A 27,225-nucleotide genomic window follows, 5' to 3' on the forward strand; every position below is an offset into this window, starting at 1 on the left:
ATATATATATAATATAAACAGTTGTGCTCATAAGTTTACATACCCTGGCAGAATTTATGATTTCCTGAATATGAATGATAACATGAAAACCTTTCTGTCACTCATGGGTAGTGTTTGGCTGGAGCCATTTATCAATCAACTGTGTTTACTCTGTTTCAATCATAATGACAACAGAAACTACCCAAATTACCCTGATCAAAAGTTTACATACCCTGGTGATTTTGGCCTGATAACATGCACACAGGTTGACACAAAGGGGTGTGAATGGCTATTAAAGGGAACTATCCTCACCTGTGATCTGTTTGCATGTAATCATGGTGTGTGTATAAAGGCCAATTAGTTTCTGGCCTCCTGACAGACCCTTGCATCCTTCATCCAGTGCTGCACTGACGTGTCTGGATTCTGAGTCATGGGGAAAGCAAAAGAATTGTCAAAGGACCTGCGGGAAAAGGTAGTTGAACTGTATAGAACAGGAAAGGGATATAAAAAGATATCCAAGGAATTGAGAATACCAATCAGCAGTGTTCAAACTCTAATCAAGAAGTAGAACATGAGGGGTTCTGTTGAAACCAAACCACGATCTGCTAAACTGTCAGCCACAACTGCCAGGAAAATTGTTCGGGATGCACAGAAAATCCCACAAATAACTTCAGGTGAAATACAGGACACTCTGAAAACATGTAGTGTGGCTGTTGCAAGATGCACAATAAGGAGGCACTTTAATAAAGATGGGCTGCATGGTCGAGTCGCCAGAAGAAAGCCATTACTACGCAAATGCCACAAAGTATCCCGCTTACAATACGCCAAACAGCACAGAGACAAGCCTCAAACCTTCTGGCACAATGTCATTTGGAGTGATGAGACCACAATTGAGCTTTTCGGCCACAACCATAAACGTTACATTTGGAGAGGAGTCAACAAGGCCTATGATGAAAAGTACACCATTCATACTGTGAAACATGGAGGTGGGTCGCTGATGTTTTGGGGATGTGTGAGCTACAAAGAATACATACATACATACATACATACATACAATTACCGGGATAGTAAATTCAAGCAGAATTCCAGGCTCTATCTCAACTCATCATTCTGATTTGAAGGCACATAGCAATGAGCACAGGAGAAGACAAATGGAAGGTACAGCGATAGTAGCATATTAAAGGAGAACTATGAGATGAGTGATTTCCACTCACCTCATAGTTCTAAGCCGACCTGTGACAATGAGACTGTCACAGGTCGGCTCGGGAGGTGAGGGAACACATACCGGGTTCCCTCACCTCTCGATCCTGTCACGGCTCTCTGCCGTGACGGGGGGAGGGGCTGGATTCCCCTCTCCCCGCTCCGATCTGCCAGCGCTGACTGGCGGAACGGACGGGGGAGGGGGCGGGTACAGCTGGCTCTGCCTCTAGATAGGCAGAGCCAGCTGTCACTCACGCAGCTGGGCGGATCCCGTCAGCTACGTCGGGATCCGCTCCAGGCGCGGCGTCTCAGTATACCGCGAGCTGTAGCTCGCGGTATACTGAGCTTAGGGTAACGGGAGGACGCTAGTTTGTGTCCTCCCATTACCCCAAGGAGAACTATGGGGAAAAACACTGACCCCATAGTTCTCCTTTAATATGCTGAAGCTGGAGTTTAGCTTCAACTTATGAGGGGGAAAATGGCTCAACTCCCACTACAAACTCTTTCTGTTTGTTCAACAAACACGAAATCATACAGTTTAAGTCCAACATGTTGATTGTAGCCTGGAATGTGTAGTTGCTAGCTGCCTGGAATATCTTTTGGATTCAGTATTTTGAGTCACTTACCTGGTATGCAGATCCAAGTGTCTGACCTCAGGTCAGTAACACAGATCATACTGATGCCAGAAGCAACATTTTCAGAAATCTTGGATCTGGCTTGCTCTCACGGTAGAGGAAGAAAAGTTGCTTACAGAGAATAAAAAAAAAAGGGAAAGGACAGGAGAGCCCTTCTGGTATAGTATGGAAATGCAAAAAGGTTCATGAATCTATGAAAAAAGTTGTTGTAGTAAAATAAATCACTTCATGTTAGGCTGCAGGTGACCACATGGGTGGTGTGCCCAACTTTAGGTGTTCACTTGTGCAGAATACTTCTGTCTTCACCAAATTATTTTGGGTAAGTCTCAATTGATGCTCTGGGGTGACCCAAATCCAATTCTTCTTGTGGAACTTCAAAGTGGCAATAGCAAAAAAAAAACCCTGTCAAGTGGCAAAAGTGCTTGAATCAGTGGAAATTATCAATCCCAACGGGGATATCGACAAATGTAAAGGTTAACCCCATTGAGCACCAAAATAACGTGTTTCGTTAGATATTTGGTATGACACAAACCTGTTGTTGAACTGTTGTACAATGTGCTCTGCACATCAGCCTGACTACAAGTTTGTGTCACGCCAAAGGGATGCTAAACTCGGGTGTTAAATCTTAAAAATGAATTAGAGTACCCTAACTATAAACAAAAATATATCTTATCTGTGTCACACGGTTGTAGATCCTGAAAAAATCATCTCTGAATTGGTGCTGACACTGTCCTTCCTTCTGGAGGGTGGCTACTTTTGTTCCCCATGATCCCCACGTGTGTTGTAAAGTAGCCAATGCTCCAAGCTCACTCCCGTGATGGACTACAATCACATGTTTAGTTTACTTATTAGTTTTGAAGTTATACCATATTATGGAGGCGAGCTTGAGGTGCTGGCTACTTTACAACACACAAGGACCATTTGAGCATCTGCAGCCGAGTGATACACAAATAAGGAGAACTATGAGGTGAGTGCTTTTCACTCACCTCATAGTTCTAGCTGACCTGTGACAATGAGACTGTCACAGGTCGGCTCAGTAGATCTCTGCCGTGACAGGGGAGGGGCTGGATTCCCCGCTCTGATCCGCCACCGCTGACTGGCGGAGCGGACGGGGGAGGGTACAGCTGGCGCTGCCTTTAGATAGGCAGAGCCAGCTGTCAGTCACGCAGCTGGGCGGATCCCAGCACAATTGTTAGGATCCGCTTCAGCTGCGGCGTCTCAGTATACCGCGAGCAGCAGCTCGCTGTATACTGCAGCGTCTCAGTATACCACGAGTTACAGCTTGCGGTATACTGAGCCTAGGGTGACGGGAGGACGCTAGTTTGTGTCCTCCCGTTACCCTAAGGAGAACTATGGGGAAAAGACAACCCCATAGTTCTCCTTTTTAATAGTTAAGGCAATTGAATGCATTTTTAATATTTAACTCCTGAGTTTAGTGTTACTTTGAACGTTGTAAATATTTGGACTGCAAGTGCTGAGATCCCTTGTATCAGAGAGGGCATATCTATAGAAGCCATTTACTCTCAATCAGTATAGGCTGCAGTAGCAGACATCACCATGACCCATGAGATACATCAAGGTGCAATTTGAGAGACCTTAAAGTAAATTGCATTAGGGTAAAAAATGCCCAGTACCTTCTTCTGTCTAGCAGGGGAGAATACTGAGGGCAGAGGAGCCATAGGCTCCTTTTGCCATCAAAGTATGGCTGGGGGTGGCTGGCTGGCTGCAAGCTGTGTTTGTGTCTATGGACGCACACAGCTACTTGCGGGCATGGCCGGCAACGCGCACGCACGAGTGCCTCCATAGCAGCCATCTAGCTGGGAACCCACTAGAAAACAACCAATTGAACATTTGTAAACCATACTAATGCAGGATTTCTTTAATTGTGGGCCTCCAATTCATAAAAGCAAAAAAAAAACGCTGAAGGTTTCATATCTCTTTAATGTAAGCATCAAAAAGACAATGGAAATGTCAGAATTCCCATTTTATTTAACAAGTTCTTATTAGGGAAGATTGATACTGCTCTTAGGCTATTGGGTACCTAAGGTATCCCCATTGCTGTGAATAGGAGGCACCGAAAAGAAAAAATACAGTTGAAAATGTTTAATAAAATGTCTAGGCAACATATGAAAGCATTTGGTGAGCTACTACTAATATGCAGTAAACACATCAGGGGCTTGTGGTGGACTTTTGTTTGCTTCAAGTGGGTTTTGCATTTCCATACAGGTCCATGGTAATGCACAACCTGCTTGAAGCTGGTCACATGGAGGTTGGCTGCAGGTCATATGCGCCTGTTAATGAATTCTGAATGATCTTAGAAGTGTCTCAAACTGATGATCCTCAGATAAAATAAAAAGGGAGGGCCGGTGGTCTGCTGTAGCATGGCATGTCTGGATGAAAAAGGAACCAAGCCGATAGGCCGCGCTTCCTTTATGCATCTCAGGGTCTCATTGCTAATTTTGGCTGGAGTGTACCTTATAACCTTGTAAATGAAGCAATGTCACTATAACTAAATCTGTGTTAGCAGTGTCATGCTCTTTGATTCGGAGTCATAGTAAACTTGCATGGCAATAGCCAGTAGATTTCCTCAGCCTAAATGCCAATTATCTATCATGTTCTCCCATCTGTGAGTATGTTTTATCAGATGGGATAGTTGGGACACATCCAGGATAGGGCATCATGGATGGCACTCGAACCCTTATCACTTGGAAAGTGATTTCCCAAGCCTGTGCCCTGTCATTAATCATAAAAAATTTATAAATAAATTAAACGTGTTTTCTACAGTTTTAGAGCACAGTCATAATATATATGCAGACCTGTAAGACCTGTCAGTTGCACAAGACCATTTTCTCATCTGCTCTTGACTGAGGGAAAAATATTACTTGCCATGCTTGTTAAGCAAGCAGTTTGATTAATAAGAGAGCAAATTGTTCTGTGAACAGCTCTGTTCACAAAGAGTTTTCTAAACCTGCAGTTATATTACGGTAAGTAAAAACACCATTCAAAAATAGCTAAATTTATACTGCTACAAGAAATGTTCAGTGAATCATAAACAGAATTTGAAATAACACAAACTGGATCAGATTTGTGTGTGTGTGTGTAAAAAAAGCCAAACAAAAACAAAATATTACAATAATATATACACTGAGTGGCCAGATTATTATGACCACCCCATCAGTACTTCGTTGGGCCACCTTTTGCTTTCAATACTGCGGCGATTTATCTTGGCATTGACTCCACGAGATGTTGAAAGGTGATGCGAGGAATCTGACACCATGCCTGATGAATAGCGCTGTCCAGTTCTGTGAGATTTGATGGTTGTGGAACCAGCTGCCTGATGGCTCTTTCAACTTCGTCCCACAAATGCTCAATTGGATTGAGATCTGATGATTGTGGGGGCCACCTAAGCAAGGTAAAGTCTCCCTCATGATCTTGAAACCACTCCTGCACAACACAAGCACGGTGGCATGGCGCATTGTCTTGTTGGAAGAAGCCATCGCCATTGGGATACGCCATCAACATGACAGGATGAACTTGATCAGCAACGATACTTTGGTATGTTGTGCTATTCAGTCGTTGTTCCACACAAATTAAAGGGCCCAAATCATGCCAGGAAAACATGCCCCAAACCATAACACTCTCCCCCACCAGCTTGAAGGGTTGTACTCATGCATATGGGGTGCATGCTTTCATGCTGTTTTCGAATTGGAGACGTTTTAGCTTGTTAACTGCAGGCAGCAAAGGTGTTAGAACAGGCCTTCGGCTTCCATATCCCATACGATGCAGTGTACGGCGAACAGTGCGTTCAGAGATGAGAGGATCCCTGATTAAGATCTGCAGTAATTTGATGCACTGTTGCCCTTCTGTTGTCTTGTACCAGTCTTGCCACTCTCCGTTCTGCCCTAACATTGACTAGTCGCTGACGGCCACAATTCGCACGTTCAAACCCAGATTTTCGGCTGACAGTCCAGTCTTTAAAAACTTTAACATCAGCTGCTCTTGAACATTTAATGAATTCTGCTATTTTGCCGATACTTGCTCCATGGCTCCGAGCTCCAACAATCATCCCACATTCAAAGGCTGTTAAATCGCGTTGGTTACCCGTATCTTCAGGGAAAAAAACACTTCTACTGTGGTGGTAAACAACCCCTTCCCTTTTTATAATGGTCTGGCCCTCTAGCAACTTCAGTGCGAAATTATAGCTAATTTGCCTACAAACGTCAGGTGGTCATAATAATCTGGCCGTAACACGAGGCAATCCATTTAAGAACTGCAGGAAAATGTTTTATTAACCCTTGTAGTGGGGCTACACCTATGCTGCGAAGGTTAACTGCTCATTTGTATCTAGGTTTTAAAAAAAAAAAAAGTTTATCACCCAAAGCTCCGAGCCGGCTTCTTCTTAGACCAGTCCTTCCAGCGTCTCTCCTGACATACAAATGTCATCCTGTGTCCCAAAACTCTGCATATAGCGGGCTATTGCCTGCTATATACTGACAGTGCCGCAGCCAGGATGGAGCCTGACAATATTGTCGGGATCCACCCCGCCGCCTAATTGACAGCTGGCTCTGCCTCAGAGCTGGAAGAATAGAAAGAGGGGGGGGGATCCCTGCTGGGAGCGGTGACTGACAGTCATTGCTCTCTGCAGGAAGATGATCGGGAACTGAGCGATCAGTGGCATGTTTTTGCTCAGTTCCTAATCAATAGAGCCGACGTGTGACCAGCTTCAGCGTCACACGTCGAATCTTACTATGGGAATGAGTATAATCCGCTCTCCCCATAGTTCTCCTTTTTAAAGGGAGTTGTTTTACCTGCCAAATGGTTTTTATTTTTCCATCCAGTTCTTGGCTTTACAAAACCCTAGCACACAGCACAAGACCAGATTTTTCTGTACTGTTCACTTACAGGTCTCCTTCCTACCCCCAGTCTGTGGTTGGACAAGGAAAGGCGAAGCAGCAGACTGATGAGCTAATCTTTGTCACTTTGCTCACTCTTTCCATATATCCATCCAGAATATCCCCTGTTGGCACATGAACAGTTCAGCACAACTGATTGAGTACCCGTGCTGTTGTTCCCTCAGTATGACCTCTGCTGTACATTATTTAATAATATATAGATATATAATTGATTGTTGTATTAATGAGTACAGGGCTTTTTTTTGTGTCCTATATGTTTACCAGGAGTTTTAGATGTACAGTAAAATGAGGGGTAGGGAAGCAGTGTTCTTTTCTGTAATTTGTAAAGTGAACCTGATGTGTACTAAAGCTGACCTAAGGAGACTAAAATATGGGCTCTGAGAGGTGCCTACACATCGCTTTCTATCTGAATGCACTACGAGCCCCAAACTTTGAACCTCTTCCATAAACTACACGCCTGGAATAAAAAACTTTTCATCTAGCCATTTTGTTTCTCAAAACAGGTACAAGATGTTACTTAGCAACTTTACAGATATTATTGACCCTTTTGTCAAGATATTTCCCTACTAACAGGCAGCTAAGATAGCTAGTTATAAAGCTGAAAAGCTACCTATGTCTTGCCTAGCTAAAATCTGCTATCTTTGCTTTAATGTCAGATGAATTTGACATTTGGCACCTTTCTGCAGGCATATCCTATGGACAGCTCTGTGGTCAAGCAGAGGACACTTGGTCTCGGCCTGCATCTCCCAGAAAACTTCAAGTATGCAACTTGTCAATTTCAGATCAGTCCTGCTAAGGTTCACGTGTACCTGTTACTTATATACCTGTTAACCTCCCTGGCGGTATGATTATGCAGGATTTTAGCATGCCAAAGCGGTACATTGCAATGTTGTTGTTTTATATTGTATGCCTGTAATTCTTAGTAAATCTTAGGAATAACTCGCCTAAATCTGTCCAAACAAAGAGTCCAGTAGACATCCCGGGTATGATAAAGTTTTAAACACAATCATAAATTATAATATAAAAAATTATAATATAATAATAAAAAAATGGTCCAGTAAATGGGAATTCTGGGGGCGCTGCCTGATCCGTACCACAGTCAATAGAGTACAGTAAAAGTGCAGGCAGGGCACTGGACAAAGCTCTAGGGACAAAAATTGGAAGTGTAATAGTTTGATACATATATGTAATTATAGCAGATTACATTGTATTGTGTGTATTCTGTGTAAATGTAATGTTTGCACTTTTGAATTTCCTGCTGACACCGCCCCCCGCTGTGACGCCCAAAAACGAAACTGAATGCCGAATGCCAGCATCGGCCGGGCGCACACAGCAGAGGACACCACGGGCTCACAGGGACAAGGTAAGTGACACTTTTTGCGCAATCCCGAGTGTGGCTCGGGGGTTACCGCTCTTGGTACTGAAAATTAACCCCGAGCCACACTCTGGAATACCGCCAGGGAGGTTAAGTTGCAATTTTTGATCTTGTATTGTTTTACTAATTCCAAAGTCAATTATAAGCTGGTTTCTGATAAATTAGAACTGAAGGTAAAACATACATTTTTGGACAGCCAGGTTATTTCTAAAGTGTAAAAAGAAAGTTGGGAAGTAAGTCCAAAGCCACATGACATCAACATACTTTATTTGTAGAAGACGGGAGAATTGTTAAAACGTCTGCCAGGTTTCATTGCTTGAAGTGAAGAGAAGGCTTCCAATTGGGGATACAGAAAGCAAAGTGACAATGATCACTGAGACTGGAGTGAGGGGAAAGTTTTTAACAAATAGTGAAAAGCGAGGTTCCTGCTCTCCAAAAGAAAGATTCCGCTAACTACAGGGACACTATTCTAATAGCTTTATGTTTAAGTTGAAATTATTTACAAATAAGAATCCTATTTTTGCCGAAAACTATCATAGATTTATTCATTGTCGATCTAAGACAGATCTATGTTACTTCTTACAAAAATTGCAACATATAGGATCAACAACGAATCAAGATAACCATCAACCTGCATTCAGCCTAAGAATATGTGGATGTGATCAGTTACCGCTACTAGGTAGAAACACTTTGATACACTTGAGCATCTAGATTCTAAACGACTAATAGACTTTCACAACCATGAGAGACACATGTACAGCCAATTAAGGGCACTTGTATCCAACCAATTACTAATCAGAGTCAGTTTGACTAGTCATCGGTTTTAATCATTTGACAGTAAACTGTCAGCTATGTGTTCTCCATTCTTTTACGCTATTTTTGATTAGAAATAAAGTATTTTTTCCTTTTAAAAATCAACATTGTGGTTTGTCCCCATCTTCAGTTAACCCTTGAACTGCCTTCATCTGTAAGACAGTTCGAATCCTTCCTTTTTTTCCCTGTACGTTTTGGTTACAGGCGGGGTAGACGAACCAATCAAAGGGGTAATTTAAAGAGCTCGATACTGGGTTGTTTCACTCCTGGATATCACACGAGGTTCCAATACATTCCCACTCAATCCAAAACTAAAAAGATAATTGGCTTGAGTTCCACTTCAATTACTTCTGTTGCAGGTTGCACATGCACCCCGTGTACAAACGTCGGACACCCAGGTCCGCACATTTGAGAAGCAGCACACCTTGCTCTCCTTAAACCCCTTCCATTCCTTTGGAGAGCGCTCATTCCCTGGAATTTTTTTTCTACCCTAAAACGTATTATACCTCATTCGGTCATAGCGCTTCTTCCTCATTTTTCCTTGTCCTTACACACCACATGTCCGACAACCCGGTCCACATAAACTTAGAAGCTGCACACCTTACCATTACCTCTGAGACCATTTTGGTGTGCGCCGTAACATTGGACTTTGTTTTTTAACTTTTCACCTTTGCACTTGCTAACACTAACTTTATCTCTAAAACTATCTCTAAAAATTAGATTATTTTTCTGACTTGTTTTTTTATGCCAAGAACAGCATCTGCTTAACCCCTACTTCAGTTCCCACATACTGGATGCCACTTTCCTGGATCCTGTATATATGCTACACTGGCATTAGTAGGTTTTCTACCCTGTAGCTTGCACAATAAGAATCAGTCATGAGTATTCCCTCATTGTAGTCACATTTTGGCTGTAGAATTGAGTTATTGTGTAGCTTAGGCATCATTTTAATACTAGGAGCTTTTTATGAAACAAGCTTTTTATCGCTTCTTAACTGCCTAATAGAGTTTTAAATCATTCCATGTAACTCTCTATCTTCTGCCCCTTATTAGTAAGTATTAATGTTTTATTTCATTCCTTTGCATTCATTTTTAGAACTATGCCGTCTGACCTTCAGCTCCTGTTTCCGAGTCTTGTTAAGATAGGCAGTAAAACAATTATGGCCAAGCACTGCCTTTCAGATAAAAATATATTTCTTAGCTTTGCTGAATGTAACCTCCTTCCCCCAAGAGTGCCAGTTTCATATTCTAGTTTTGTTCCAAGAACCAGTAATTGGTGTTAGAAGCATGTATAAGCTTTCTGACTGGAAGATGATGCGATGCGTTTGTCCTCGTTATCCCATGACCACAGAACATCCACTTATGACATCATTAAGGTCATTAACTATTTTTTTTTTTCCTAATGTCACACCTTTTTTTTTTTTTTCCATCTTGTTGGATTTGCCCATCATTTGTGACTGCAAAAACCACATACTTCAAATTAAGTCATTAAGTGCATGTTGCAGTGTATGGATTTAAATGTATATTGTTGTGATAAAGTAAATAAAACACACATGCTTTTAAATGTCCATGTGACAATTCTAGTAAATTGTAGTGGGTAAGGGTTAAATGTGGGTTCCTTGGTCAATTTGCACACACTGTAGCTTTTTTTTGCCAGATGCTGACAATTGCTGTACACAGTGTATTACCTAGTACAAGGTTGTCTGATTTGTTGAGCATGCTACACTGACAAATGTTTTCATGATCCTTATACACAGGGCTGGACAAATCCCAGGAGCAAGGTAGCCAATGATCCTTAAAAATTACAACTGGCATTTAACGTTTGAGGTTTTCTCTAGGTGTTGTCAACGGAGCTGGCTCCACAAAAACAATCCTGCTCGCTGCTGGATTGGACAGACTGGCTTCTGAATTCCATGTTAATTTGTTCTCCCTTTGCTTATAAATAGAAATGATATAGTTTTTCCAACACATATGAATTAAATGCTCATATTACATTAAAGTGACAGTGAACTCAGGAGTTAAAGGAGAACTATGAGGTGAGTGCTTTTCACGCACCTCATAGTTCTAGCCGACATGTGACAATGAGACTGTCACAGGTTGGCTCAGTAGATCGGGAGGTGAGCGAACACATACTGGTGTTCGCTCACCTCTCGATCCTGTCACGGCTCTCTGCCGTGACAGGGGAGGGGCTGGATTCCCCCCTCCCCGCTCCGATACGCCAGCGCTGACTGGCGGAACGGACGGGGGAGGGGCGGGTACAGCTTGCTCTGCCTCTAGATAGACAGAGCCAGCTGTCAGTCACGCAGCTGGGCGGATCCAGACATAATTGTCGGGATCCACTTCAGCTGCGGCGTCTCAGTATACCGCGAGCAGTAGCTCTCCTTAGGGTAACGGGAGGACACAAACTAGCGTCCTCAAGTCACCCTAAGCTCAGTATACCGCGAGCTACAGCTTGCGGTATACTGTAGCGTCTCGGTATACTGTAGCGTCTCAGTATACTGCAAACTGAGTAGAGAAGCTGATTGGTTGCCATGCACATGTGCTCCAGTTTTTGTCTGCTCCAGTTTTGATCAATTCTCCCCATTGTTTTTATCCAAGTAAAGTAAGGGTTTGCAGATGTCATTCTTGGAGCAGGCTACATCCCTTTTTTTGAGACCCACTTACTCTATTGGCTTGGGGAAAAGAGTGGAAAGGGTAAGATTTGTTGTTGTTGCTGTGTCCTTGTTTTACTAACTTCTTTCCCTATTGACAAATAGGGACACAGCAGTATATTCCTGACAGAGGTTCTAACCCTTGCATACTTTATGCAAAATGATTAAAAAAATATATTTTGGGTAAGAGTTCTACTGTAGTTAAAAATACATTTTACATGTTAAGACTGCATATTTTTTTAATATTGTTATTAAAGATATGTAGATTAGTGCTGCCTTGTCTTACATAATGCTGTAGTAATAATAAAGCAAAAAAATAGACTCTGACAGGAGGCACCACAGATTGCAGTGGGGTGCTAGGAAATAGACCATCCGAGAAGTTCAGGATTCTGCAGCTTTTTAAACTGACTTCTTTTCACCATTACAAAGATCAGCGGCAGAGGCACCATGAATGGTCACTATTTGATGCCTTTTTTTGCAGTGGTCTGTTTTTGTTCTTAGTTGGACTTTAGCAGCTGCTGCTTTAAGGTTGTCATTTGTGGGCCATTAAAATGATTAGGACAATGTCAAGCTGTATCACACTTTATTAGGATGTTTTAGGAACCTTGCAATGTAAAATGAAAACAATAAAATATTTGTACCCTTTGTTCAAGAATTGTCTTAGAAATCTCTCTCTACCACCTTTACTTGTAATTATTGTTATGACTGTGTTCATATTTCCTAGTTAATTTCCTGTCTGTGGCAGTTGAGCCTTAAATGGGTTAAATCAGCAGGAACGAATTCATTTCCACTTTAATGACCTAGCCTTGCTGGGCTTGGACAATGGGGAACACGCTTCTGACTTGTACTCCTATTGCCAATTAACACCTCCTAGAACAGGTTGCCGCAGCTCGGGACCGAAGCAGACGCCGTAGCTGCAGTTTACATGCAGCTTGTTTTTCACACTAGTTGTTTAATGCTCTCAGAATTAAACTATTAAAGGGTTGCTTCTCAAGTATGAAATAAACAGCCTTTAATAACTATATGTCTCTGATTCCCATCTATTTTATTTACATCTCATAACAATATCTGTTATGTCTTGACAGCAATATGAAAATTACAATTCTATGAACATTATGACTTGGAAGGGTACAGCAGGTGCAGGTAGCCTGCAGCCAGCTAGTTGCTGAGGAACTGTTAAGTCCTAGCATAAAGAGAACTTTTGGTTCCTGTGCAGCTGGAGTAGTGTGGATTGCACAGCAACAAATATCCCTTTAGTATACCGATATGCATAAGTTGCGCGTCAGATAGCAGTCATTTTGGATTGCATACTAACTGCAAGTATATAGGGGAAAATGTTCACAAATAAACTGGGAAACCCTAAAGCAAAGACTTCCGAGGGTTAGTTGGACATTTAAAAAAAATCATTTTCTGGTTTTCTTTACGTCCTCATTCACACGCAACACAAGAGCAAAATTGTACGCATATTTGTAAATGCGTATAGTCGTGTATATGCGTCAATGGTATGCAATCCCAGAATGCATAATTTTTCATAGAAACGTTAATGTACTGTACGTGCGTATATGTGCGCACGGGCATAAAATACGCAGAAATTCCGAGCCCAGACGCATCTCGGTTACATTTTGTTTTTGCGCATCTTTACGCAGCGCACAAATACGTCTCCATATGCAGATATGTGTATGGAGCCATTTTTTTTTTGCATATGGGAAAAAAACGCTGCTAGTCTCTATGCGCAGCGTATTATACAACCGTGTGAATGAGTCCTAAATGTTGGTACTTACAGATTAGCACAGAACAAGGATTACATGATGTGGAATGTCAATTAGAAATTAGTGTGTCTGGAAAAAATAGGATTTTTTAACAGTGATGGTATTTAGAGGTAAATATTAAATGGAAAATCCTATTGGCAGGCAATGTTTTAGAGACGCATGCACCCCTGTTGACAGATGTGAAGTCTCAAAGTTTGGATGAGATATCATTTATTTGGCACTCAGTGGTTTGTCAAGCCCCGTGCTAATGTATGTGGCCCGTATAGTATTCTCTGTATGTAGTGTGTTCCTTTGTTTTATAGCGATATCTGCTGCTTCTCTAAACGCAACACTAGAACCATAATTTCGTGACTAACCAGGCTGATGTTCATTAAAGTTATCTATAGGCAGGCACTAGAAGGGAATAGGATATGCAGACATGATCTGACCATCTTTGGGTGCCCCAATCTGTTTTGGGTGACCCTTTCCCCCCTTGTTATCTACTTGGGTGTTTGCATGGGGCATCTGTTGACGACCTCTTCACGGAATGTGTGCAGTGTAATGCAGATAATGGTCCGCCTACCCATTGATCTAAATGTTAAACAGAACGTCCATATCTTACATTTTTTTGCCTTACCTAATTATGGATACATTTTTTACAGCTTCTGTATTAGAGGGTGTTGTGTTGTAATGATGTCCAAAATCCAGTGTACCCATCGCACTCCTGACCGAATAATACCCCTAGAGTCGGGTGGGTGCCAAAGTGACTGCAGATGCCTCTGTTTCTGTTTGTCTGAAGAAGGAACCGCTGTTGTTCCGAAACGTCGCTATATGATGTGATAGCAATCGAGTCAAATAAACCGGTTTTGACTTGAAATTCTATTGGAGTGCGAGTGACTTTATACATACACTTGTGTTGTGATGATGGTCTCCGAACAGATAGAGAAGCAGAATTCCCCTATTGGGCACACAAACAGCAATAAAAAAAACCTGATGGGTTTCGAGAATACATCACTCCATCCAAAACTAAAAAACAAACCCCAGAAACATACTTCTGTTCCCCAGATCTAGCAACCTAAAGAGTTCCAAAGTTGGCCGCAACAGCTATATCCATGGGGTCTTTAAAAAAAAATCAAGAGTATAGGTTTGTCACAGGTTCCTTTCTAATTGCCCCTTCCATAGGTAAGTTGCTGCATATACATGCTGCCAGTGTAATGTTGGACCACAAAAGCATTGTTTACGAATATCGAGACTTCTGGTTCAAGAATTCCAAAAAGATGAGAATGGGGTCCTTGTGTATTACTATGCAAAGAGGTATTTTCCTTTTTATATAGAGAATTTATTTAGTACTATCAAAGTCTAGTAACCCATAGCATTCAGATTTCATATTACTTAAAGGAAAAGTTCATCCAGATTACTAAGGAGAATCCATTGGAGGGTTGTAAACCCTGCTATTTGCCCTTACTATAGCAGTGGCAGTCGAGCATAATTACAAATTCTGTAATGTCAGAATTGATCTTTAAATCTAATCGGTATAAGATACATTGAGGGAAATTTATCAAAACTGGAGCAGAAGAATCTGGAACAGTTGCCTATGGCAACCAATCGGCTTCCCTCTTCAGTTTGTTTGAAAATGAAAGGTGGATGCTGATTGGTTGCCATGGGCAACTGCTCCAGATTTTGTCTGCTCCAGTTTTTCTATTGGTGGTATATTTAACAGACCAATAGGGAGCAAATTAAAGAAGTTCATTGTTAGGGTTTACATACACTAAGTGTTCCTGCAGTTTGCCTCAAAGAATAAGCCAATTAATGTTCATTGACACCTTGCCATAGTCATCTAAGCAAACATGAACAGCCGCTATAAAAAGAAAAAAAATGTTTTCTTTAAACCCACTGTGAATAAAAGCGGGGAAAAAAATGTCTATTATTTTAGCCCTTGTTAATATGTATTACTTTCTAGGCGTATTTACAGCAAACACTGTTCAGCCTCTCATTACAGTTTTCTTATCAGTCGTTTTGACTCCCGTTTAATCAGCAGGTATTTAATAAACCTGGCTAAGTAAGTGATAGAAGTTCACACTAACAGGAAGGTGAAGTAAACCGGCTAATAGTGTTAATAAATTTGCTAAAAGGCCTGAGCAGATAACACATTAGGTCTGTGCTGTTACCATCTCAAATGCCTTTTGTAGCACTTTGTCAACAAGTACTGCCCATGTGAAAAAACAGCCAGCACAAGGTTTCCAGCATAAGCATTGCCACAACTCGGCTGCCTAATGACATCCTCTCAAGAAATCAGCTTACCTTTTTTTTTTTTTATCATAGTTCTCCTTTAAGCAACAATCCCCAACCCATTCGTCTGCTGGGCAGATTCTGCTATTGGCTATTTAAAATTGCCATAGCCAATAGCAAGCTGGCTATTACATAGTGAGGTTGAAAGAAGTACAAGTTCAACGTGTGTGTGTGTGTGTGTGTGTGTGTGTGTGTGTGTGTGTGTGTGTATATGAGTCCCTGTGTGAACTAGTATTTAAGAGTACCTTTACCCCTGTATATTACTGTCTCTTAGGATGGTATCTAATTTAATTTTGAATGATTCAGTGTTCTCTGCTGATACCACTGCTTGTGGCAGAGAGTTCAAAAATGTAACTGTTCTAACTGAAAAGAAGCCCCTACGCACTTTATGGATGAATCTTTTTTTTCACCAATTTTAGGTGGTGGCCTCTGGTCTTTTTCATGGGGTTTACAGTAAAAAGTTTAGTGCTGATGGGTACCACTACTAAACATTTTGTACATAAGAACCATGTCACTTCTGGCGCGAACAAGTGTTGCACACGCCCACTGCCCGTTGTTTGCATTCACCCGCCAGCTGAGGAATCTAGCCATCGGCCGCAGAAAGATGTAAAATTCAGTTGCCAACAAATTCTTTTTGTGTGCACATGTCTATCAAGCAACTGGCAAAACATTTTTTTATTATGCATATTATTATTTTCTCTATATACACACACATGTATGTTGTTAGAAGTAGATAAGGTTGCAAAACGACAGGTCCATCAAGCGTTGAACCTCTGTTTTATGTGTTTGATCCAGAGGAAGGCAACAAACCCTACAAGCACAGACCAATTTGTTGTAAGAAAAATTCTGACCCCATAATTGCATCAGATAAATGGTTGGATCAACCATCTATCACATTTAAGAATATTACGTGGGAAAGATACCTAAAAAGTTTTTTTGAATTTATAAAACTCTCCGCTAATACCACATTTTGGGCCAGAGAGTAAAAACTGCCAGGGTGCACTCAATGCAAGTAGATGCAAATGGTCCTGTGGAAGAGACGCTCACTGGCTTTACCCTCATTTTTGAAATGACGACAAAGGCACCTTTTAGATATGTTTTAGTTTTGACAATCTACAGATACTTCTAGATGCAGGCAGGCTTTTTATCCTTTGCCTATCTTATCCCCCCGCCCCCCATTTTCTTCTCACTGTGGCCATTTTTACTAAGGGCAGATTAGTATATCTCCGTTTACTTCCTGGAACTTTGGCACATGTGTCTAGGACATGTGACCGTGCACATTTCAGGGGAGGAAAATGCCTTTCCCTGAGATCTCGTGAGATTGCAGATGAGATTTGCCAGCAATATTCAGTGGTGTAACCTTCCCAGGATGCAACACTTGGGGACATAATGCATCACTAAAGCCCAAGAGGACCAGGAAGTGGAAAAACAGTAAACATAAGAAAACAAAATGTGTTTAACCAATAAATGTAAGATTTCTTATCGGCATGCAAAATTAAAAAAATTAATAAATATATACACTCATTTACTCACTAACTAACTATATCTTGTTCCCATTTCCCAGTCCATACGCATATGTTAAAGACATAAATAGGTACCTACAGTATGTCAAAATGGAACGTTCTACAGGCAGTGGTGGTGAAAATGGCTGCCCCCTTGCTTTCCCTTTAAGAGACCCATTATTATGTATATTGTGAATGGTGAAATTCTCCATCTTGAGATTTAATTAGTAGTCTTCTGTGTGTTTTCAATGCATTGTAAACTGCTGTAAAGAAGAAGACATACAGGATTGGAGCATATTGTGTTAAAAATAAAGATTTTTTTTTTTAAAAGCTTATTGTTTTAAGACTAACAATCGGATGAAAAAAAAACCCAGAGCAGAGCATTAAATATATATTACTTTTGTAACATGGGAAGCTGAGTGGTGGTATTGGGTATAATGTTATCAGCAAAAACTAAAACGTAAGTAAAATGATGGTTTTTAGGTTTACAAATCATTTCCTCTACTTTTTAATTTTCTCTGTATTCATTTTAATTAGACTTTGAGTAAAAGGAAACCAATCTGAATTTGCCATATTGATAAAGTATTGTATTTTATCATCCAGTTTGGATTAGGATTGAGATTATCCCTAAATTATTCTGCGCCATGGCTTCATGCAGATTTCTGACGTACAGTTGCAGATTTAATTTAAAATTGTATAAAGTGCTTTTTTTTTTGCAAGCAGTACCTCAGAAGCAGCAGCATAAATATAATGTTTTATACCCACTGTTTCCATGTCCTCTATAGCGCCTGGATCTTGCCTCGGATATGACCTATATGCCTTATATTGTAACGTCGCCATTTTCTTTCTTTTTTTTTTTTGTCTAGCTGCATTTCTTATTGTATTCACATACACAGCTGAATTTTCCCCACCCACATAAAAAGAAAACCCCAAACTTGGTCTATTTCTCACCACAGTCCGGGGTACAGAAATGGGGCCTGGCACAGCAGAGCTTGAAATGACTTTCCATAGCAATTACATTATCATGATATCATCATTATCCTGTGTTGTGAGTTAGTGGAAGCCCGGGCTAAGACGCTCCAGGCTTCAGATTGTTTCTACCTCCTGAGTGAAGGCTGTGATTATTGCCCTGCAGGCAGGTCACTTCACTGGCTAACACTTTTAGACAGTTAAAGGCAGATTGTAGCAGCTATACTTTTTTTTAGAGATAAATTCGTCAGGCTGATTTCAAGTGCCTGGTGACTGACCTTTCACCAGAAAGCGGAAGAATTTACTTTTTCCCCCATCTTCTTAGTCTTATATATTTTAAATATGGTCTTGTATTATGTAGAGCTTTGTTCATTAACAACAGTTTGGTGTGCTAGAAATTGATTATTTTAGTGGCAAAATATTTGTGTGTATGTATGTATATATAACATTACACCTATGTAAACATCCACAATGATGGTAAATTGATACAGAAAACCCAGATACCAGTTGGAGCACTTATTCAGCAGCATGAGAATTTGTAGGTAAAAATAGATGGAAGTAGTATTGGGAGCACGTGTCCATGTGGTTTGCATGATGGGGACCCGGACATTGGTTTCAAGAAGAGAAGGAATTTTAAACCCCCATAATAGTAATAATTTATTATTCAGGATATATATAGCGCCAACAGTTTGCGCAGCGCTTTGCAATATAAGGAAGACATTATTACAATACAATTTAAGACAAGATGGTATGGAGGGCCCTGTCTCCATGGTGTATGCTGCTACCTTTTCACACCATGTAGGCAATAACTAAATTCACTGAGAATAATTTATCAAATCAGGAGCAGACAGAATGTGGAGCAGTTGTCCATGGCAGCCAATCAACTTATATCTTTCATTTGCAAAGCTTAACTGAATAAACTGAAGATAGATGCTGATTGGTTACTATGGGCAACTGCTCCAGTTTTTGATAAATTTCCCCCAATGAAACAAAAGTAAAGTTACAAACCCCCCCAAAACTCCTTGGTGCCTTTTGTATCAGGCATTTGCAATCTCCTATACAAAAAACTGGGAGAGGTAGAGGTAGAAAAGGATGATCAGATGTGCTACCAAGGAATATGTTAATAGCAGAGAGAGCAGAGTGATGACATAGGTCTACTCCTGCTCTTTCTCTTACCAGGCTGGGCATGAAGGGCAACACTGTATTCCTTCTGTAGTCTTCACTGAGTGGCCAGATTATTATGAACACCTGACGTTTGTAGGCAAATTAGCTATAATTTCGTGCTGAAGTTGCTAGAGGGCCAGACCATTATAAATAGGGAAGCAGGTTGTTTATCACGACAGTAGAAGTGATTTTTTTCTGAAGATGCGGGTAAACAACGCGATTTAACAGCCTTTGAACGTGGGATGATTGTTGGCGCTCGGAGCCATGGAGCGAGTATCGCCAAAATAGCAGAATTCATTAAATGTTCAAGAGCAGCTGTTAAAAGTGTTTAAAGACTGGACTGTCAGCCGAAAATCTGGGTCTGAACGTGCAAATTGTGGACGTCAGTGACTAGTCAATGTTAGGGCAGAACGGAGAGTGGCATGACTGGTACAAGACAACAGAAGGGCAACAGTGCATCAAATTACTGCGGATCTTAATCGTGGATCCTCCTCAAATGATCTCTGAGCGCACTGTTCGCCGTACACTGCATCGTATGGGATATGGAAGCCGAAGGCCTGATCGAACACCTTTGCTGTCTGCAGTTAACAAGATAAAACGTCTGCAATTCGCACAGGAACACGAGGATTGGACAGTCGAGCATTGGAAAAAAGTCATGTGGTCTGATGAATCACTTTTCCAGTTGGATTATGCAGATGGCAGAGGGAGAATTTGGTGGGAACAGCATGAAAGCATGCACCCCACATGCATGAGTACAACCCTTCAAGCTGGTGGGGGCAGTGTTATGGTTTGGGCCATGTTTTCCTGGCATGATTTGGGCCCTTTAATTCGTGTGGAACAACGTCTAAATAGCACAAAGTATCGTTGCTGATCAAGTTCATCCCATCATGTTGATGGCGTATCCCAATGGAGGTGGCTTCCTCCAACAAGACAATGCGCCATGCCACGGTGCTCGTATTGTGCAGGAGTGGTTTCAAGATCATGAGGGAGACTTTACCTTGCTTAGGTGGCCCCCACAATCACCAAATCTCAATCCAATTGAGCATTTGCAGGACGAAGTTGAAAGAGCCATCAGGCAGCTGGTTCCACAACCATCAAATCTCACAGAACTGGACAGTGCTATTCCTCAGGCCTGGTGTCAGATTCCTCGCATCACCTTTCAACATCTCGTGGAGTCAATGCCAAGAAGAATCGCCGCAGTATTGAAGGCAAAAGGTGGCCCAACGAAGTACTGATGGGGTGGTCATAATAATCTGGCCACTCAGTGTATAACTCTAACCGACAAAGTGGTGTCAAAAGCTTGACTGTGTTTTGGGGTGGTGTAACGCTCGGAATTGGATAGACAGATATACAAATACTTTGACAGGTACAGCAACTCCTTTTTGTATGCATTTTATCTGTCCATTTTGCAGTTTGTAGTTCAACTTCAAGTTTATGCCAGAAACTGAACACATAAGACAGGGGTGGACAAATCCCAGAGGCCAGGCAAGCCAATGCTCCTTAAAATTACTGCTGACACGTAACTTTTGAGGTTTCCTCTAGTTTGTGTCAGTGGAGCTGGCTCCTAAAGAAAAAACCTGCTGGCTCTTAGATTGGACAAACTGGGGACCATATTCATTATGACCATTCCCTCACATAAGAGACAAGTAACTCTAAGCCTACCCATGTGCCTGAGATGGTAGTTGTCTACGTAACCCAATTTTGACCAAATTTAGACCTCATGTCTAATTTGACCAAACAAGGCCTCATGTCTATGGACAGCGTCCAAGGGACCGGAAAGTCATGCTAAGGAGAATTACTACTGTTTAAGGAACCCCTGACTGATCTTGCTGATCCTGAGAATGCTCAGGATGGAGCCAGAGCAGTAACATTGGATTCTGTAGTGCTAAGTAGTAGTGTTTCCTACCTTTGACATTTATAGTCATTAGTCGGTAATCAGATTTGTTCTGATAATCAAGAGTAGCTGCACATAATAGTTTGCATATGTATTTCAACCGTGTACTTTGCTTTTGGCTCCATTTCTGTTTTTTTGCACCGTATCCTGTTACTACTTAAAGTGCATATTTTATAAGAAAATATCTACTGATTTAATTGGGCTGCTTGTTTGAGGAATGCCATGTCTGCTGGAAGTAGCTCATACCACAAGACTATGTTCAAACAAGCATCATTTATTGTAGATTGTGGATTCCCATTAACATGTCATAGTTGGCTCGAATGTGTGGGTATTTTTTCACCCCTACGCATTAAATTGTATTGATGGGTGGTAATGTAATTGAGCTAGATCTGAGGTGAGGAATTGCAAGCATGACTGTATTTTCCTGAAACAGGTGAGGAATGTTCCCTCAATGCACCCTACCCCTCGTTAATCTGCAGGGATCTCCCTACCTCAACCCTCATCCCATTGGCTTTTTGCTTAGCACTACTAAGTCTATCCTTTCTTTACCCCTGGGACAATTCAGCCTTGGCAAACCATTGCGTTTCAGTTCCGGCTCTATGACACATTTGTAATCAAGATTCAGAGACTCATTAAAAAGCAATGGGTGAGGACCGGCCGTATTGTCAAACAAAACCAAACCGTTCTGAGTTCTGGTAGCATCTGAGTTGCTTGGTAGCAGTAATCAAACAGCTGGTTAGCGGGGGTGCTGAGCTGAGGAACCCCTGCCTGTGTGCAGCAGGCGGCCATGTGGAGAGGTTTCCACTAGACGGCAATTGTAAAAGCAGCAAGGTGCTCATCCTGTTAAAGCGGGATAACCCATCATTGTTATGAGTGGAAAGTGTGCTCAAAGTTCATATTTTGAGAGTGCCATATTGCCTTTAGTCAAGAGCTTCTGCATTTCTGACAAGGCACTCCGAAACAAAAGATTTAACATTTTTGTACTCTTTATACTTACAATAAACAGAGTGCGTGTTCTCCCATTCTAACTGTATGAGCACCTCGCTGCTTTTTCACTTGCTGCTTTATGGACAGGTTGGTGGTACAGACATAGAGATTGAGCACCCAGATTTCAGTTTTATTGGATAACATTTTTAGTAATTTGCGGCTTCAGGTGCGCGCACTTTTACATGCATAAAAATGTGCCACACGTGCTTAACCCACGAGTAAAAACATGCAAAAACGATGCCACTTAGGTGTTAACCAGGCCTAAGAGTCGTTATGATTTTTAATCAATCTGAGCAGACTTATGGACTTGAATTGAGAAAAAGGAACAGTAAATCGCAATCAGTGTAGCATGACCAATGGGGAAGAGCATTCGTAACCTATAATTGGAAGCAACATTCTTTAAAAGCTAAACACACACATCAAATGACTTAGACTAACACCTTTTATATACAGTACATATAGAAGAAAATAAAAATGTAAAAGGCTATAAGATTCCCTGTAAGATTAAACATATGCTGCCTAGTTTATATATAGCTCCATGACTAGCAGCTTCTATGTTTTTCTTTTCTTGCAGTGTGCTGCAAAGCTATACTCTTGAAATAAAATATAAATATATAGTTGGTAGAATGGAATTGTTAACCTTCCTGTGTGTGTGTGTGTGTGTGTCTATCTATATATCTGGAATTTCGTTTCACTTTGTTACTTTGCTTTCACTTACCGGATTCATTCAGAGATGCTTCAGCTGATGCATTGATGTGTTAAATATTTACTTTGGTACAAGTGCCCATAGAGGAGGTAAGTTGTCCTTGGGGTTAGGCTTGGCCAACAATGCATATGATAGTCTAACAATCTAGTGATTGTACAGATGTCTGAACACCCCCAATATAGTCACTTCTGGAGGCGTCTCCTGTGTGGTGAGGCACACAGGAGACACCCCTAGAAGTGATAATATTGGGGGTGTTTAAACATCTGTACAATCACTAGATTGTTAAACTGTCGTCCGAGCAGGAGGGAGCGCTGCCTGCTGTCAGGATGGCCGAGCGGTGAGGGGGAGAGAAGCCGCGCCCGCAGCTGTCAGGGTGGCCGAGCGGGGAGTGATATTTACCGGTCCTCCGCGTGAGAAGGACAAACACTGGAGCGATCGTCTGATCACTCCAGTGTTTGTAAATAACTGGGGGCACATAGTACTATGGGTCCCCAGTTATGAATGAACAGGCTGTGATTTCCTCAATGGGGAGAAGCACTCAGTATAGAGGCTCCTCAGAAACTGCTGATAGTAAATATGAATGGGAAGCCTCTGTACTGAGTGCTTCCCATTCATTGAGTGCTGAGGCTGCTGAAAAAAAAATTGAGGATTTGGTGTCCTCAATTTCTTTTCTATTTTAAAAGGGAAATGTCAGGGGTCTGTTTGGACCCCTAATATTTCCCCGTAGCCCCCCAACAGTAAAAAATAAAAAACATTTTTAAAAAAATTTAAAAAATGTTTTAAAAGTGAAAACTGCCCCCCCCCACCCCCCCCACATGCACATGATTGGACGAACCTAAAGGCCTAAGGCCGGCCCTGACTGTCGTCATAGGCATTGTTGCCTTGGGTAGGTTGACTGGGGTGCTTAACATTCCTTCATGTTCAATCGCCCTTCAATGCAGTTATTGTCAATCTACGAGGTAAAGGGGGCATCAACTGTGGCCCCTTACATTGCCAAAGGGGCCAGCATAATGTTCAGTATAGGTAATGCTAGAGAGGACTTTTCGAGACTGCTGGCATACTAGAGGAAAAGATGGTCAGTGACTGAACATGTCACAGGTATAGTTGGAGACTGGTTACATGTTACTTGAGGCTACTACCGTATTTCCCCAAAAATAAGACACTGTTTTTTATATTTTTTTTTGGCTCAAAAACACACTAGGTCTTATTTTTGGGGTTGGTCTTATTTTTTTTTTTTTCTTTTTAATGTACAACAATCCAAAGTTAACGAAAATTCATATTAAATAATCCAAAATGGCAAAGTTAAGAATAGGGTGATTTGGGCAATCAGGGGTGCCATACGTTTCCAAAAGCAATTTGGTAACCATTCGCTGGCCAGAATGAGTGAAGCGCACTTTCACTATCGATTCCTCACAGGCGGAGTGCATTTGGTATCACTTCGCCAGTGACGGGAGCCAGAGCTATAGAGGAGGCTTATGCGGCTCTGCTCCCAGCGCTGTCGTCTCGCTTCCTCTAGCACTGGCTTCGCTGATACCGCTGATTCTCTCCCGCGGATCTTCAAGTTCCCCCTTATGCCAGCACCGGCCCTGCAAAGGTCACAACTAGGTCTTATTTTCGGGGTAGGTCGTATATTTTAAGAATTCCCAAAAATAGTACCAGGTCTTATTTTCAGGGAAACAGGGTATAGATCACTGCGATTACACATTTCCAAATCAGAGCTCCCGTGTCCACCACTGACTGCCGGGCTGACGCTCCCGCGTCCACCACTGACTGCCGGTGTCTGTGGGCTGCACAACAAGTACCAAAGAGCCACAGGGGACACAAGGGCTCTATGGTACCCTAAAGTGTAAAAAGTCTGATTGCAACATGACAACGTGCCCTCACTGTACTGTGTCTTCAGGGGAGCAGTGTTGTCACCCTGGACAACCAATACCTTATCCTCTCATCTATATTACTCAGAAGAGAGGGTTACTGTTCTAATCCATAGCTGCATACCCTGTTGGGTTTTGATCTACCTTTCCCTTCCAAGCCTACTACCTGACCTGGGTTTACCCCTACCAGTGCGCTGTTGTTTTTTTTACATTTTCAGTTGATAGCCGATAGCTGGTAAGGCTGATAACAATATTTGAGATCCCAGGGTGTTGGATTTCCTGCAGGATCAACAGGTAGTTTTCTGTGCGTGCAGAAAATGTACTTAGTCTGGGGGGAAAAAACAAATGCAGCTGCCACACACCGGTAAGCTTGCAATATATTATTTTCTTTGTTTTTGGGTTTAGCAATACCTTGATTTTATTGTTTGAATATAAACCATGTCAAAATATTGGGCTATAAATGATTCCCTTTTAAAGTTCTGACAATTTCAGTGCTGTGAGATCATGTAAAGGAGATTTATTTTTTAAGGTACAGAAATGTATGAATGATTGTTGCTCATGTTTTCCAGGGCCCTCCGACCGATGCTCCTGCAGTGGACACTGCTGAACAAGTGTATATCTCCTCTCTGGCTTTGCTTAAGGTAAGGAGTTTGGTATGGGGATCACTGAATCTTCAGGGTTATAACTGAGAGAAACAAGTTTCATTTTCAAGGGTGCTTTGAGTTTCTCTCAGATAGTATTGATGCCTATGAGTTGCTCATTCCTATAAGGTACACAAATAATATTAAACTGAAAATATTTATAGTATCGTAGCTATGCAATTTATTGTGGCCAGAATTGTTTTATTTGAATATTCCTCAATATTAATAAAAGTTAAATTACTATTAAAAGAGAACTATGAGGTAAGTGTTTTTCCCCCCATAGTTCTCTTAAGGGTCACGGGGGGGGACATATACTAGCATCCTCCCGTGACCCAAAGCTCCGTATATCCCAAGCTACATCTCCAATTATACTGAGACTGCCGCAGCCAGGACGGATCCCGACAATACTGTCGAGATGCACCCAGCTGCGTGATTGACAGCTGGCTCTGCCTATCTAGTGGCAGAGCCTGCTGTGCCGGCCTCCTCCCCTGTCCGTTCCTCCACTCAGCGCTGGAGGATCGGAGTGGGGGGGCATCCCTGCAGGGAGTCGTGAGTGACAGTCACTGCTCTCTGCAGGGACATGATCGAGAAGTGAGCGAGCGACGGTATGTGTTCGCTCACTCCCCGATCTATTGAGCCGACGTGTGACAGTTTCTTTGTCACAGGTCGATTGGAACTATAAGGGTGAGTGATTTTCACTCGCCTTATAGTTCTCCTTTTTAAATGCTCAAACTGTTTTACAATAATGATTCCGGGTTAAACATTTATTCATAGCCCAGCAAAGCATTTCTTAAAAGGTTTGCTCAAAACCTTACAGTCCTCATGTTTGCATACAGCTCCAACTTTCTCAGCTCAGCTTCCCTGAACTTCTGTCCAGTAAAAGATCACAAGGGACAGAGCAGACTCCAGCAGATAACCATCTACTAGCTTGAAGAAGGGAGGAAGGAGTAAGGGGAGGGGAGTGTCTTGCCTTGCTGGGCCTGTGTGTTTGTAGAGACGCATACAGCTTACTAGCACACACAGGGGTGGCTTCATGGGTACCTGCAAGGGAAAGGAGCCACCCTAGAACAGGAGACCGGAGCCAGTGATCAGGGGACCAGCTTATTCTGCAGGAAGCTAAAACGTTTAAACATCAAGGAGCAGTATCCATTGTAAGTATTTAATCAGCATTTGAAATTGCTTTAAAACATTTTGACTTTAATATCACTTTCAACAGTCTCTGCTCTGGCGCAATCTTGATAATCGTTCTCTGTAATGAAGCAGGATGACGATGTTTAAAATCAGTTACTAGTTACCTGGTTAATATTCTGACTGCCAGTTCAAACATCCCCTATTGCAGGGGTAGGCAAGAACTCTGGCCCCCTAGCTGTGGTGAAACAACTACAAATATTATCATACATCTGCTTCTGGGAGTCTTGCCTGTGGCCGTCATTCTTGCAATTGCCTCATGGTAACCACAGCTGGAGGGCCGGAGTTTGCCTACCCCTGCCCTTTTGGGACAAAGATTTGGCCTGTTTCACTGTTACATGGCTGCTAATTTAAGTAATGCCACCAACATATATGGTGCACGGAGGAGGAGAAAGTTGTTTGGTTGCATTTTTGAGGATTGCAATTTTATTTGCTGTTTTTTTTTTTCTATTGGGTCTGCTTTGAAAATCTGCTCTTCTAGTCTAGGAATTCTTTAAATCCTTACTTTTTGTTCACAATTAGTTTTTTTATCGTTGGTAACAGATGGTGTATATACTGATGCACATCAATATGAAGGTTCTCCAACAATTTGTCAGTTATAGACATGAGCACTGAAATGAATTTAAATGATCTATAGAATTCTGTTGTAGATATACGGTTATTTAGTGATGAGATTCTATTGACCTTTTCCTGGAGTACAC

General features: G+C 41.7%; 1 protein-coding gene across 2 annotated transcripts in view; it reads left to right on the plus strand.

Annotated features, from left to right (window-relative positions):
• PSMD14 (proteasome 26S subunit, non-ATPase 14) overlaps window positions 1-27,225 on the plus strand; it is a 90,015-nt gene that overhangs the window by 16,745 nt on the left and 46,045 nt on the right. For both annotated transcript variants that reach the window (XM_018556687.1, XM_018556689.1), the window contains one exon: window positions 25,265-25,336. In XM_018556687.1, coding sequence (XP_018412189.1) covers window positions 25,265-25,336 — 72 coding nt within the window. The remainder of the gene's footprint in view (window positions 1-25,264; window positions 25,337-27,225) is intronic.

The sequence above is a fragment of the Nanorana parkeri genome, unplaced genomic scaffold (assembly GCF_000935625.1).
Source record: "Nanorana parkeri isolate BGI_ZX_2015 unplaced genomic scaffold, ASM93562v1 scaffold247, whole genome shotgun sequence".
NCBI lineage: Eukaryota > Metazoa > Chordata > Amphibia > Anura > Dicroglossidae > Nanorana > Nanorana parkeri.